We start from the raw sequence: 14,667 nt of genomic DNA on the forward strand, positions 1-14,667 counted from the left end.
CTTAGGGTAAATTCCTAAAAGTGGAATTCCTGGGTCAAATGGTATTTCTATTTTGAGTAATAAGCTTTATTTTTTAGGGCAACTTCGGGTTCACAGCAAAATAGAGTGGAATGTACAGAGATGTCTCATGTACCGTCTGTCCACCTGCCCCACTGTGGACATTGTGCCACAGGAGTACACTTACTATAGTCAGTGAATCTGTATGGACATATCATTACCACCCAAAGTCCATAGTGTACATTAGGGTTCATGCTTGGTGGTGTACATTCTGTGGGTTTTGACATGTGTAATAACAGGTATCCAGCACTGTGGTATTGTACAGAGTAATTTTGCTGTCCTGAAAATCCTCTGTGCTCCATCCGTCCAACCCACAACCCCTGGCAACCATTGACCTTTTCACTGTCTCCATAGTTTTGCCTTTTCTAGAATGTAGTTGGAATCATATAACATGTAGCCTTTTCATATTGGCTTCTTTCACTTAGTAGTATGCATTTAAGTTTCCTTCACAAAGATATCTTTTTAAAAGCCTAATCTTTTTTCCAACCAGTATATACATCATGTACACAGTAATTGTATCAGATACAGTTCTATGTTTTTTAAAAAACCCTGATAAATGGGAATATCCCAATATGCAGTTCTTTAAACACAATAAAAAAATCAAGTGCACTGAGGTTCACTAATACTACTTTATTTCAGCAAAGGAAATATCTTACAAATCCAGTTTTCATTCATTCATTTTCTTATTTCTTGCCAACCTAGAATTATGCATAAAAGACATGAGAAAATAGGCGTTTATAAACATAATCAATGTAATTCAGTGGGGCAGACATGAGTATTCAGAGGATGCTGTAAGTACTGGAGAAATAGATATTTGTGTTCCTTTTCGATGAGTGTTTAGTTAGCCCACTTTGTTACTAAAAAAAGTTAAACAAAAAACAGAAGAATGAGCACAGATGGTGGCTCATGATAGTAGTGAAAGCTTGTAAATGACATAATTAGTATTTTATGTGTTGTTCCCTTGTAGGCTAGAAACGAAAATCTCAGCAGCACGTTAGTGGAACTTTCTGCTCAGGTAGGACAGTTGCAAGCTCGAGAACAGTCCCTCACTACAATGATAAAGCTAAAGGTAATTCAAAGTAATAATACCTCCATTTTCCAGGGCACTTTGTAGTTCACAGTATAGTCACATACATTATCTTAAGTCCCATAGTATTCAGATAGGTACAGTTACCAGTGTACTCTCTTTTTTTAAATTCTCATATTAGAAATGACATCAAGTTTAAAATGATGTCCCCAAGGCATTGAGAGAAGCAGCAGGGCTCCACTTTGGTCCCTGTCTCCAAGGCTTATCCCCTGGGCTAGCCTGCCTGGACCTAAGGCTAACTTGGCTCTTCCGAGGCATCCGTTATTAGGTCTCATAAAGTCTTTAGCAGTCAGATTGTGTGTTCATTTCTTTGTAATGGAGAGAAAAACTGTTAGCAGTTGATAGTCACTCACATGCTTTAAACAGTGATTAAGTCTATTCTGCTGTAACACATGTGTTTGACCACTGGTAAATACAGGAGTGTTGGTATAATGGGACGCTCATGCTGATTCATATGTGATTTTTTTGTCATTAATGTTTTGAAGTGCCCAGAGGTAAACTTTCTTAAAATTAGAAAGAAAATATTAAAATCTACAGAATTATCTTTAGTCAAGTAGTTACTAGTTTAGTGGCTTCAGCAACCACTACATCACCATCATAGCAAACTCCTGGCACAGCTGTGAGTACTGATGAAGGCGCTGGAAAGGATTGCCTGACCCATGTGTCTGCACTGGCATCTGCTAGACTGTATTCATATACAAGTGGACCCTTGGTTTTTGCTACTGATCAGATCACAAAGTTCCATCTGTTTTTGAATGGTCTGCCTCAACCCTGCTTGTCCTGTCAGTCTTCCTAGTGTGAGATGTGCAGACTGGGGGGTTTTGTTTTCGGGAATGTATGTACAATACTGTAGCAGAAACACTTGTCCTTAACAGGGATAAAACCTGCTAATAATAGTTATTATTATTATAGTTATTAGAGAGTGGGAGAAGGGTGAACTTTTCCTTATTATTATTATACTTCTAAATGTTGTTTGAATTGCTTTTCAGCAAGCAGAAAATTTTTATAATGAAAATAACCACCTAAACCAACAGTAGAGGCTCTGATTTGAGTAGATTTGGGATAAGGTCTTGGCATCTCGTTCTCATAAGCTGAAGAGAAGGGGAGGAAATGTGGGGCCCATGAGGTTTGTCTGTAGTCTGGAGAATAACCCCCATCCCCTCCCCGCCGCCCCGCTGGGGCCACCAGCCCTTCTACTGCTATTGCAGTTTCTTAGGTAGTTGAATGGTCTGGTTCTAAACTTCCTGAGACAGTAAGCTCTGGTGGCTCTTATGTGGTTTCGGGAGCCAGCCAGCTAGGTCCAAACCAGAGCTCCATCACTAGGTGTGTAACTGAGCAGTTACTGTTGACTCATCTGTCATGTGGGGATCACATGTGATGCCTGCCTCATAGAAGTTACTGTGAAGTTGTATGAGTTAACACACAGAAGCACTTAGAACAAAACCTGGCACACAGTGAGCTATTTTTAAGTGTAATCTTCTATTGATTAGTTGGAATTTTAAAATCTCATACTACTCATAGTTTTCAAATTTGGTTTTTAGGACAAAGATATTATTGAGGCAGTCAATCACATTGCAGACTGTTCAGGTAAATTTAAGTTGTTGGAGCATGCCTTGCGTGATGCTAAGATGGTGGAGACTTGTATTGTGAAAGAAAAGCAAGATTATAAGCAGAAATTAAAGGCACTTAAGATTGAAATCAATAAACTAAAAGGTAAGGAAGAGACATAAATGTAAGCATTTTCTCTTGGGAATATATTTTCATTTGGGTTCACTTAATCTTATGATTGAGAGTAGGTCTGCTGCTGGCTTTAGGTCCTACTATGAAATGTTCATTTCGTTTGTGTAAAATTACACTGCAGTTTTTGTGTTACAAGATAAAAGAGTTGGGGAAAATTGCCTAATGCATTATATTTTTAAGATAATCCTTCCTTTGCTGTACCAGTTAGCTACTGCTAATAATAGGCCTTGTAACAACCAACAACAGTAGTTCAGTGACATGCAACTGACGGTGTTTGTTAAACTCACATATCAGCCAAAAGGGAACTGGCCCATCTCAGGTGGGCCTAGCTGTGCTGCTCATCTGGGGCATCTCATCTTCTCACAGGTAGGCTGGCCTGAGCCTTTCCTCCCAGAGTGAAGGCAAAGGCACAAGAAGCAGCAGAAACATGCAGGACCTGAAACGCCATCACTTCCCCTCATTCTGTTGGCCAAACCAAGTCATGTGGCTGAACCCCCATGAAATATCCTCTGCCCCTTTGTGGGAGGGGTGAGGAATTCCACTGGCAACACAATCTACCAGAGTGGCTTTTTGGTGTATGTTTTAGTTCTGCAAATTTCTTTTGCATTTTTTTTCTATTTTCATTCTCACATTACATCAGTGATTCACTTCCTTCCAAGTAACATTACTTGTTTTATAGTTTTATAATGAAATGGAGGCTAAGTGGTTAGTTCTGTTTACTTGAATATGGGTATAGGTGATGGAGTAAAAATACAAATTTGTCTACAGAGGGTGTGGAGGTAGGCCCACTGTTCTCTGGCCACTCCCCACTATGGAGCAGAGCCAGCTGTCAGACTGAGGAGCTGTCATTGTCGTCTTAAATCTGTGTCCATAGTACCACATTTTAGAAATGGTCATCACCGTAGATACAGAGGAATGGGCAACTGCGGAATGACAAAGCCACTGTGGTGGAGGCAGTCTTACCTCCGTCCATGGTGGAGAGCCTCATGAGGTAGGGTTGTGAAGGTTTGTTGTGGCTGATTTAGTTTGGAAGACAGTCTTCTAAAATCTTGTTCTTATCCCTGATTGTTGCCACTCATAGGTGTTGTCTCCATGTGTAGCTTCAGCTACAGCCATAATCACACTGTAAGATGGTCTCTTTCTTTTCTTTTTTGGATCCACAGTTACTAGCACTGCCCCTGTGGTACATTGCAGGCATTCGATAAGTATTTATTGAATGCTGTGTATGCCTACATAAGTTAGTCAAGAAGTCTGTTTATCAGTATTTTTGCCTTATTTTATAAATTTCTTTTATTAAAAGCATTTTTTTAAAGAAAAATGGCAGTGGGTAGTGGATGAGAGAGTGAGGGAATTAGACTCATTTGGTTTGAGGTAGACAAGAAAAGTGCTTAAAAAAGGAAATCTGAGCTGAAGCTTGGATGATGGGATGAACTAGCTATGTGAAGGGTCCAGAACCTTCTAGGCAGAAGAACAGCAAATGCAGAAGCCTTGAGGTGGGCTTTGAGGTTGGGACATACTCAAGTGATGGGAGGAAAGAAGAGGGAGAGATTTTACATGGCTGGCCGGCCATGTGGGGATTACAGTGATGAGTGGGCATCTCGTCCTAAGTATAGCTGGAGGGCTTTTGACAGAGGTGACATGAGCAGATTTTTATTTTTAAAGGTTGCCCTGATTGCTCTGTGGATGATAGGCTGTAACTGGAGAGGCAAGGTTTGAGTGGGGAGACCAGTCAGGCAAGAGATAGGGAACCCTTGGCCACGGTCATTGGCAGGGTGAAGTTTAGTTTTGGAAATGGGACTTATTTCGGCTGTAGATCAACAGGACTTCATATTAATTGGAAGAGGGGACTAAAGACAGGAGAAGTATTCATAGTGTATATTCTCCTAGGAACTAGTATTTACTTGAGGATTTTTTTTCCTTCTATTTGTGAAGAGGATCTAAATGAAAAGACAACAGAAAATAATGAACAACGAGAAGAGATCGTTCGCCTCAAGCAAGAGAAAGGTTGCCTGCATGATGAACTGCTTTTTACTGGTAAAAATAAATAATTAGTTTAAGTGATTAAATAGTTGTATGTTTTCACCAAAGTTTTCTACCATGCTACTGTGACAGGCTATAGGAATATACCTCTTTCAAAATAGTTTTTGGTTTTCTTTTTTATACCCTTTGAGTGTTGGGCAGGGACCAGTCGGGGTTTTTAAGATGTCATGCCTTCCAGTCAACTGCCTCCTCGTCTCCAAAGTGAGGAGCTACTCCTACTCCCAGCCTGAGTGCGACTCAAAACATAACACTTGTGCTTAAACATTCATTAAGAAAGAATCTTATGAATTGAAGAAGGAAGGATGTTTATACTTTTGCAAATACTAGACACAAATTAGGAATTCAACATTTTTCCAGTTTTGCAAAAAGATTACCTATAATTATTACAGTTGTAAAAATCCTCATGTTTTGTTACATCAGTATGACTCTAAAGTAATAATGTTGGAGTTGAATTTTTCATGATTAAAGGCAGGTTTATCAGTAAAGTTTAACTAGGCCCCCTTCGGATAAACATGAAAATTACATTCCCTGGCCACGTTCTCACACACTTTATCTCCTACTCATCACAGAATCTCAGAGTTTCCACTAGTGAAAACCTCCCTTTTCTCCACTCCCAATTTAGAATCACTGAAGGTGTGTGTGTGTGTGTGTGTGTGTGTGTGTATTATCTCTTCCTGCCAATCAAGATTTTATTAGGCTTTCATTTTGGTAGTTGATTTTAAGAAAACTACAGGTTTGGAGGTAAAGTTCCAAACAGAAATTAGAATTTTTTGAGTCTACTCATACCTACCTTCAATACCCTTCCTTCTAGGAAAAAATACATTTCTGTAAGTTACAAGACAAAATGAAGTATTATATTAAAATTTTTTCAAATAAAATGGAATTCTTAATTTTAAACTCGTGATTAAAAATTGGGAAAATGTGGGTTTTTTATCACTACAGGTCACTATTTCCATTTCTAGTATTCCTGTCTCAAAGTAGTATCTCTTATTTTGCTGCAGAAATATATTTTTAAAATCCTAAAGATATGTATACTAAAGAGATACAAAGATACACACACACACACACACACACACACACACAGCTTTACAGCTGAATTCAGTCAGTCTTTGAATAAGCATGTATGTGTGAGACACTCTACTTGATGCTAAGCAGCTCTTAGGCCTGCAGAGAATCCTTTGCTACATAGATGCTTTGAATACAGTGTAGTGAAAGGCCAGAGGGAAGAAAACTACAAAATATTTTAACAGTCTTTTTTCTTTTTGATTCATCAGTTTTTACTCATACACCCTATTATTTATTACTAGGCAAAGTATATGGAATTTGTTAGATAGTACTATAATAAATCCATTTTGTGAAATAATTTTTTTAAATAATTTCCTAAAGCTGATCTCTTAAACATCTTTTCTACTTATACCACTGCCTCAACACAATTTTTGTATGTTTAAATTATAAAAGCAATTAAGCCTTAGCAGTGAAATAAAAGGCTTTAACATGATAATACATTGTCAGGTGCTGTGGCTAAAAAGGAACACACTTTACTTGAAGTTGGAAGATGTCCCTGTGAAAATGTACTTTAAGTTCAAAACACTTTTTTCCTCTTGTTGAAGATGAAATTCTTTACACAGGCTTAGAGTTATGTTTCATTTATTCATACATATTGCTTATGATAAGTTTGCAAATAAATGATACTAGTTTACATTTCTGTGGTCCTGACAGTCCTGTAAATAAATGAGGCCCTTGGTGATTTGAGTGACTGGCCTAAGGCCTCCCAGTCAGTAAAAGGCAGGGCCTTGACTGGAACCTGGCAGTATGCAGAATTCCAGGGCCCTTTCCATTGTGCTGTCTTTCTCTGGCTGCCCCTTCAGGCAGTTATCAGCTGGAAGTTCCATGCCTCTTTGGATTCTGTGACCAACTTGTGAAAATAGGTGGACCCACTCCACTTTGATCTCTCAGCTCAACCCAGCCATGTAGAAAAGTATCTGATTAGGGAAACATTTATATTTATAGCTGAGTTGCCTTTTACGCAACAGTAAATTATTCCAAAGTCAGAGGTTAAGGCAAAACTCAGATATATTTGAAATTACCCATAAATGCCAAATAAAGTAGCTGGCTTTTGTTTAGGAGCAATGCTGTATCCAAAACAGGAATCTCTAAATACTGGGGATATAACCAGTCAGTCACAATGCTGTTAACATGAGAGGCTTGTGAAATTGAGACCAGCTGAGAGTCACAGACACACTGTGGGCATCACTTCCACTGTTAAAGCAGCTATGTCCCCTTTCCAATTTTTTTCTTTGTGCATATAATTGAATTCACGTAAACTAAATGCAACTCCACATACATAATGCAAGTCCGCTACATTTATATGCTTTTGTTATGTTGTAACTCATCTAATACAAAGAAATAATTCAGATTGAATAAAAGGTGTAGTAGTTTAAACCTGGCACCATGGCTTTTACTGTGCTTTTCGCATTTCTCAATTTTGTGTACAAGGATTACCTTTACCAGTAAGGTGGTGCCACAGACCCACTCTGGAAAGGCTGAGCATTAAAGTGTGGTTGGTGGGGGGCAGGGGGGGCAGTAGCTCTGCTCACTCTCACTCTTTACCCTCCCTGGTCCCCTGTGACCACCAGCAAACTGCAGAATAGACACCTAGCTGGAGCTGCATTCCACAGCAGAGCACATGCCTTTATCCTTCCATGTTTTCTGTGATGTTCCAAATGTAAAGTGATCATAAATATTTGCATTCTTTCTCACCCATGAGAAAAATTACATGTGAAAAAGGCATTTAATGGAAGCACCCTAGGTATAAGTTGTAAATTTTCATGTAGAGTGCATCAGATTTACTTAACATTAATTCATGTAGATAGAGGGTTATTTTATACATTTAGTTTGAACTTCTCATAAAGATGCTGGTTTTTTTTTTAAGTGAAGCATTTATTGTTAATTTCTCACTTCTGTGTGATCCATTTATTTTTCCTTAAACCTAATATTAACGTTTTTTCTGGTATAAGTCCTTATATAGCATTTCAGATTCTTTCCTTTTTGTGAGTTCTCATTTACTGAGTTCTGAAACTGTTCCTAAAACACTGATTTCTCAAATCCCCCAACTGTAAAAATACTGAAGTGTCTGTTTCAGCAAAGTATTTATGGTCTTTGTAAAGGAATGAAGATTTTTTTCAAAAACACCTCTCTGCTCTCTTTTTGCATTCAGAAATTGAGTGTATTAAAGAGAATTATCTTAATTATCAATCAGTTTAGGGTTTTCAAGAAATCGTCTTTAAAGGAGTGCTGGGATTTTACTACAATAGAAATACAGTTTGTCTACCAGTAGGGGCACCTCTTAAGTACAAGTGTCTACAGACTTTGATGAGTGAGAATGCATAGGAGGGCTTGATGGTGAGATTACATCAGATTGGCTTGCAGACTGGTAAAAATAGTGTTTTGTGGTGTTTTTTGCCCCTTATAATGTTAATTTTTTTTCTGTTGATAAAGGTGCTGTTTGGAATTTTACAATGAAAATGCATTCATAAGTTACCTGTGTGATGTAGAAAAAAATTAAAGTAGTTTATTAATTTTAGAGATTTAGAAATCAACCCCTCCTCCCCCCAAAAAAGAGAGGAAAATAATAGTCATTGATCCTCCCATTGAAAAAAACTTCTTTTAATACTTTGGTGTGTACTTGCTCTCAGACTTTTTCATTGTGTTTGTACATACATATACATGTGATTTGGTTATAGAATTTATATAATTTTGAATCCTTTTTTGACTTAATATTAATTGTATTATAATTATAAAAGTTTTCAAATCTTATGAAAGATCCAGTTAGAATCACAGATTAAAGCTCTTCTCAGCCATCCATTTTGCAATTTTGAAATTCAGGAACAAGGGGAAAACATGTAAGCTGAGCATAAAATTGTTGGAAATGTACAGGTTTCTGTTGGTATGTCTGGTGAGAAATATTTTAATAGTATTTGCCCTTAAATAGCAGAGAGAGAAAAAAGGAAAGATGAATTACTGGATATCGCAAAGTCAAAGCAAGAACGTACAAACACAGAACTGCATAATCTGAGACAGGTATGTCCCCAATTGCACTTCTCTTCCTAGTAAGTGGGAAATATTTGTAAACAAGCATCAAATTAAGAAAAGTGTATATCTGTTGATTTTATTTATGGCAGTTTTTAAATCCTAACGACATTAAAGGTTTACCATATTTAGTATAGCAAATAGGGTCTTGCTTGTGGTGAAGTTCAGGAGACTGGTTACACTAACAAATCTCAGTGCTAACAGGGAAAATAAAAGTAAACTTACTTAGCATATTGCTCTAGCCCCTATCCCATCTGACTCTTAGTGTTTGAAAGTACCAAATTGTTGGCTCAGTTTAGTTTTGCTGTTACGTTTTATATTGATCTATCAATATCTATGGCAGATTTATGTAAAACAACAGAGTGATCTACAGTTTCTTAATTTCAATGTGGTAGAAAATTCTCAGGAATTAATACAGATACATAACTCAAAGATGGAAGAATCAAAGGCTCTGGGATCCAGGTAATCTTAGTGGATGTTATTAATATGATTTTGTATTTTATTTCATCACTCAGTATTTATTAAGTACTTGCTATGGGCTGTTATCTACTGCTATTCTTCATATAGCAGGGAAGAAGTATATGTAAGCAGTAATTATCATTTAATCCTGGGTTATAATAAGATCTGATCTTAGAATTTTAGGCATGATCCTGGTTTAGCCAGGATCTTTAATGTTCAGAAAACTTCATTGTACACTGTTTGTTTGTTGTGTAGAAGGCTTTGAGCTAAAGTGGAAACTACAGAGATGAATCATTTTTTCATTCATTTAGTACTCAGTGTGTCAGGCACTGGGCTAGGAATAGGGAAAATAAAGATATATAGTACCTGTTACTTGCCTAAAAGAAATAATGCCAAAGAATGGAATGAATAACTAATAGGAGTTCAGCTAGCTGAGGGTGTAATCTCTGCTCTTAGCCTGATTTTCCTGTTTTCCTTTTTAATAGGAGACATCTCCTACTATAACAAACCATGTGTGAATTAAATTGGTTTCTGTAAAATTATAAACATATGAGGTATGGCTTAATTTAACAGGCATATAACTGTTGAATAGTTAACTTTAGTTTACCTTTCCAAGCAAAAATGTTAACAAGGAGTCATGAAAAGGAAGAGGAATTAGGAAACTTCCCCATAACGCTGGCTAACCCTGTAACCCCGTAACCGTGTAAGGGCACAGGCCACGCCACAGGACGGCAGCCGCTGTATATTAATACAATTAATATTTGGGTGTAAGGAGCAGCTATTGCTACAGACAGTATGATGGACGCGGCCACTTTGCTGCACTTGCTGTTGCGCTCTCTGTACTTTTCCTTGAGGCCTGTGCTGGAGTTGTTACATTATCGCTTTGTATCCCAGCTGCTGCTACTGCTAAGGAACTCCAAAGCGACCTGAGTTCTCTCCAGGCAGAAGCCCCTAACATATCGCCTCTTTTTCCTTTTTGTACTTCATTGCCCCTGGGAGGGGTGGGGGTGAGGTGAGTGAGGTTTTTCTTTAAGAGCATAAAGTGATTTATCACTCTAGATGGAGGGGGCTGAGTTTTCTGAGGGATCAGAACTTTATAGATGAGAATAAACAATATATGTGACGTGAAAAACTGCAAAAAATTATTTATTAGAAGGCTTGGCTTATCACACTTATTAGTATTCTGAATTTTTATTTTATGCACACATGTCATTTTTAGTTTAGACCACCTTTCAGTATATAGCTATTTAAGCATCCAGCAAATGAATGGGATGGTCATGAATGCAGTTTGGTAAACACGTTTGACACTTTCCACTTTACCTTTTTACTGTGATTTCCATGCCTTTCGAGTCCTGGCTTTATCTGTTCCTGTGAAACTGAGAGAATTAGAAAGGAAAAGAATAGATCAATTAACAAGAATTACAAAATAATTAATATGTGTCCTAAGTGCCAAGAGGATTAAAAATGCCTCTACATGTTAAAAAACTTAAAAGTCTACTGAGAAGGCAGAATATATGCATGAGACAGTTAGTGAGCCATATAGTTATAAAAGGAAACTTGCTGTATGATTAATTAGATAATCTGTAGTTAGATGATGGCCAGCACTAAGGCAGTAAGTAAAGCGGGAGCTAAGGATGAGAGGGGGATGCGAGTGTGTGGGCTTGAAAGACTTCCTTGAAGAGGTCAGGCTGAAATTGGTCTCTGAAGAAAGAATAAATAAATATCCTGCCTTGTATTTTCATTTCAGACAAATGTGTCTTTAACTCATGTAATGAGGTTTGGATAATAAATATTTAGAATGACACTATCAAGTGTATTATATAACTTCTGTTTTTTGTAATGCCACCATAGCAGAGACATGTGTTTATCAGACCTTGAAAATAACTACCCAAAAGCCAATATTAAGAGGGAGAAAAATCAGAAGCCACTGGTTAAGGACCAAAAATTTGAGACCACGTTGGTTCAGCAAAGTAGGTCAGACGAGAGCTCTTGTGATATATGCAAAGAGAAGAAACTACAGTTCAGTACTTCATTTGGGGAAAAAAGTGTAATTGCTGTTTCATCTCTATTTGCAAAAGACTTAGTGGAGAAACAAAAGTCTTGGACTCTGGGAGGAAAAATCCAGACTGAACTCGAAAACCAAAGTATATTGTGCAAGATCAATGCAAAATCACCACAAGGTAATAGAATTGGGATTCAGAACGAAGAGAAACAATTCTCAGAAACAACATCTTTATCGGATGAAAAACAGTGGCATGACGTCAATGTTTACTTGGGCCTGGACAACTGTTCTGGTTCAAAACAACCAGAAAAGCTGGATTTTGAATGTCAAGATCACATGGAAAGATCTGGAGCCTCATGTTGTCATAAAAATGAAGCCTGTCTAGGTGAAAATGACATGTATGAATCCAAGTGCTGCCATCCAAGTAACTTCATAATTGAAGCCCCAGGCCACATGTCTGACATGGAGTGGATGAGTATTTTCAAGCCTTCTAAAGTGCAAAGAATTGTTCGCCACAAATCCGTGTGCACTTGTTCAGAAAATGCCATTGGAACAAAATATAACTCTTCAACAAGGTTAGTAATGTTTCACATTTGTAAACCCAGGGAGGTGACGCACTGTGTGTAGAAATACACAGCCACTTCACGCTGACTGTTAAACGGAAAGCAGTGTTTGCAAACAAATCTAATTTAAGACAAACTGTTTACCCTTTTCATCACAGCATAGGCTGTTGAGTATTTGTATAAAGAAAAACTCTTAGATTCCAGTGAAAAGTTTGTACCTAGGACAGCTTTTGAGGCAAAGGTTGTCATGAGTTGAGCAAATACGTTTTACTTTAAAGTAAACAGGTGAGTCACTTTATAGAGTAGAATGCTGCTCTGGGGCATTCCTTACCCTAGGAGGTTTAGAATTGATAATCTAGCTGTCTCGTGTCCAGACTGCATCCCCTAGACTGGGACAAGAGTTTCTGTTCATGGGCATATTTACATATCCAACTGCTTTGTGTTCACTTTGCATTTCTCAGACGTTTATTCTTTTTATAATCATACAAGAGAAAGAATATTTGTATTTAACAAGATGGTAAAAGTTACTGGCTTTTTTAAGAGAAGAAAATGGATCAGTTATTAGTATATGCTGCATTATTCAGGCTCATCTTACTGTTTAGATTTGCTGAATCTTGTGGTTGAGGGGTGCTATAATAATGCCTGCTACTTTTAAATAAATCCTAGCTCTTACATAAAGGACAGATTTCCTATATTGAGAGCCTTATTTAAATCACCACGTTGACTTCCATAGGACTTTAAAAGTTCTTTCTGGTAGTTTTATTATTTGGATTATTCTTTGCCCTTTTAGAAACCTGAGTCACTTAAAAATCATGCAGGTCATTATTCTGTCAGTTACAAAATTAAAAAAAAAGTGGTTGCCACACTGAATGTCATTTATTCATATTTGGTTTTAAATATTTTCTCCAGCTAGATAGACAGTCATGGCAATGGAGGCGGGGGTGGTGAGGACTTGATAATATGGGTGAATGTTGAAACCACAATGTTGTTCATATGAAACCTTCATAAGATTGTCTATCAGTGATACTTTAATTAAAAAAAAAATATTTTCTCTAGCTAATTGCAAGTGCCAGTATGGCCCAACTGCGTGTTGTCACTGCTGAACAAGAACACACACATATGTTAAGAGAAAAGCTTGCTTTAGATAGTTTTAAGAGCATATGGACATATTTTAAATTTAATATATGAAGGAAATCCAAATTTAAATTTGGAATTTTCTTTCAAGACCCATTTGACCTCCCTGGCTTGAGATAATTGAAGTGACTTCTTGTTCCTCCAGCAGAGGCACATGCCAACACATCTCATGACAAATGCATGATTAAGTAAAAAGATAATTACATTTTTCTTATTTTTCCTTAGATTATAAGAACTTGTATGCCTACTTTATTATCTGACTAAAACATCCACATTTGTACCACATTCCATTTAACAGAGGTTTACCTGTGGAGGGAAAGGCTGCTCTAACCTAGCTGCAAGTTGCAGGGAGGCAGAGGTTCTGGTGCCTCTGGTCTGTTCTAGAGCAGCTTTGAGCCCAAACTTTAATACCATACACAGAAGCCTAGCTATATGTGTCTGTTCACTAAGACTGAGAACTAGAGAACTAATAGCCCCTGCAGTGCCATCTGCCTCACAAAGGATGTTTAAAACCATTAATAAAGGTCAATCTCATAAACCAAAATCCTAAAATTTTCACAAATTTCACTTTATACTGTGTTAACTTTTTTCCCTCCCTTTTGGGTTATCCTGTCCCTTGAACCTTATTTTCTTTTTCGGGGGGCAAGGGGCAGAGAGGGGGTTCTCTAATCTAGTTACCCTTTAGGAACTTTATTTTACTTCTTACTGCAAAAGGTATGCATTAATTAATTTATTTATTTATTTATTTTTTATTTTTTATTGAAGGGTAATTGACAATTGACAACAGTATTACATTACATTAGTTTCAGGTGTACAACACAGTGATTCAACATTTATATACATGATAATTCTAGGTACCAGCTATCACCATACCATGTTGTTACAATATTTTGACTATATTCCTCATGCTATACATTACATCCCAGTTACTTATTTATTTTACAATTGGAAGTGTGTTTTTATATATATATATATATATATTTTGTGAGGGCATCTCTCATATTTATTGATCAAATAGTTGTTAACCACAATAAATTTCTGTATAGGGGGGTCAATACTCAATGCACAATCATTAATCCACCCCAAGCCTAATTTTCGTCAGTCTCCAATCTTCTGATGCATAACGAACAAATTCTTACATGGAGAACAAATTCTTACATAGTGAATAAGTTACATGGTGAACAGTGCAAGGGCAGTCATCACAGAAGCTTTCGGTTTTGTTAATGCATTATGAACTATAAATAGTCAGTTCAAATATGAATATTCATTTGATTTTTAAACTTGATTTATATGTGGATACCACATTTCTCTATTATTATTATTTTTAATAAAATGCTGAAGTGGTAGGTAGATACGAGATAAAGGTAGAAAACAGAGTTTAGTGTTGTAAGAGAGCAAATGTAGATGATCAGGTGTGTGCCTGTAGACTATGTGTTAATCCGAGCTAGACAAGGGCAATAAACATCCATGTATGCAGAAGATTTCTCTCAGAATAT

General features: G+C 37.1%; 1 protein-coding gene across 7 annotated transcripts in view; it reads left to right on the forward strand.

The window, feature by feature from the left end:
* The window catches only part of CCDC62 (coiled-coil domain containing 62), a 48,895-nt gene that overhangs the window by 10,134 nt on the left and 24,094 nt on the right, over window positions 1–14,667 (forward strand). For 4 of the 7 annotated variants that reach the window (XM_057492428.1, XM_036922048.2, XM_036922052.2 and 1 more), the window contains exons 4-9: window positions 1,025–1,126; window positions 2,686–2,857; window positions 4,817–4,918; window positions 8,916–9,004; window positions 9,357–9,475; window positions 11,324–12,049. In XM_057492428.1, coding sequence (XP_057348411.1) covers window positions 1,025–1,126; window positions 2,686–2,857; window positions 4,817–4,918; window positions 8,916–9,004; window positions 9,357–9,475; window positions 11,324–12,049 — 1,310 coding nt within the window. The remainder of the gene's footprint in view (window positions 1–1,024; window positions 1,127–2,685; window positions 2,858–4,816; window positions 4,919–8,915; window positions 9,005–9,356; window positions 9,476–11,323; window positions 12,050–14,667) is intronic. The other 3 variants (XM_036922049.2, XM_036922050.2, XM_057492427.1) reach the window with 3 other exon arrangements.

The sequence above is a fragment of the Manis pentadactyla genome, chromosome 14, assembly GCF_030020395.1.
Source record: "Manis pentadactyla isolate mManPen7 chromosome 14, mManPen7.hap1, whole genome shotgun sequence".
Lineage (NCBI taxonomy): Eukaryota > Metazoa > Chordata > Mammalia > Pholidota > Manidae > Manis > Manis pentadactyla.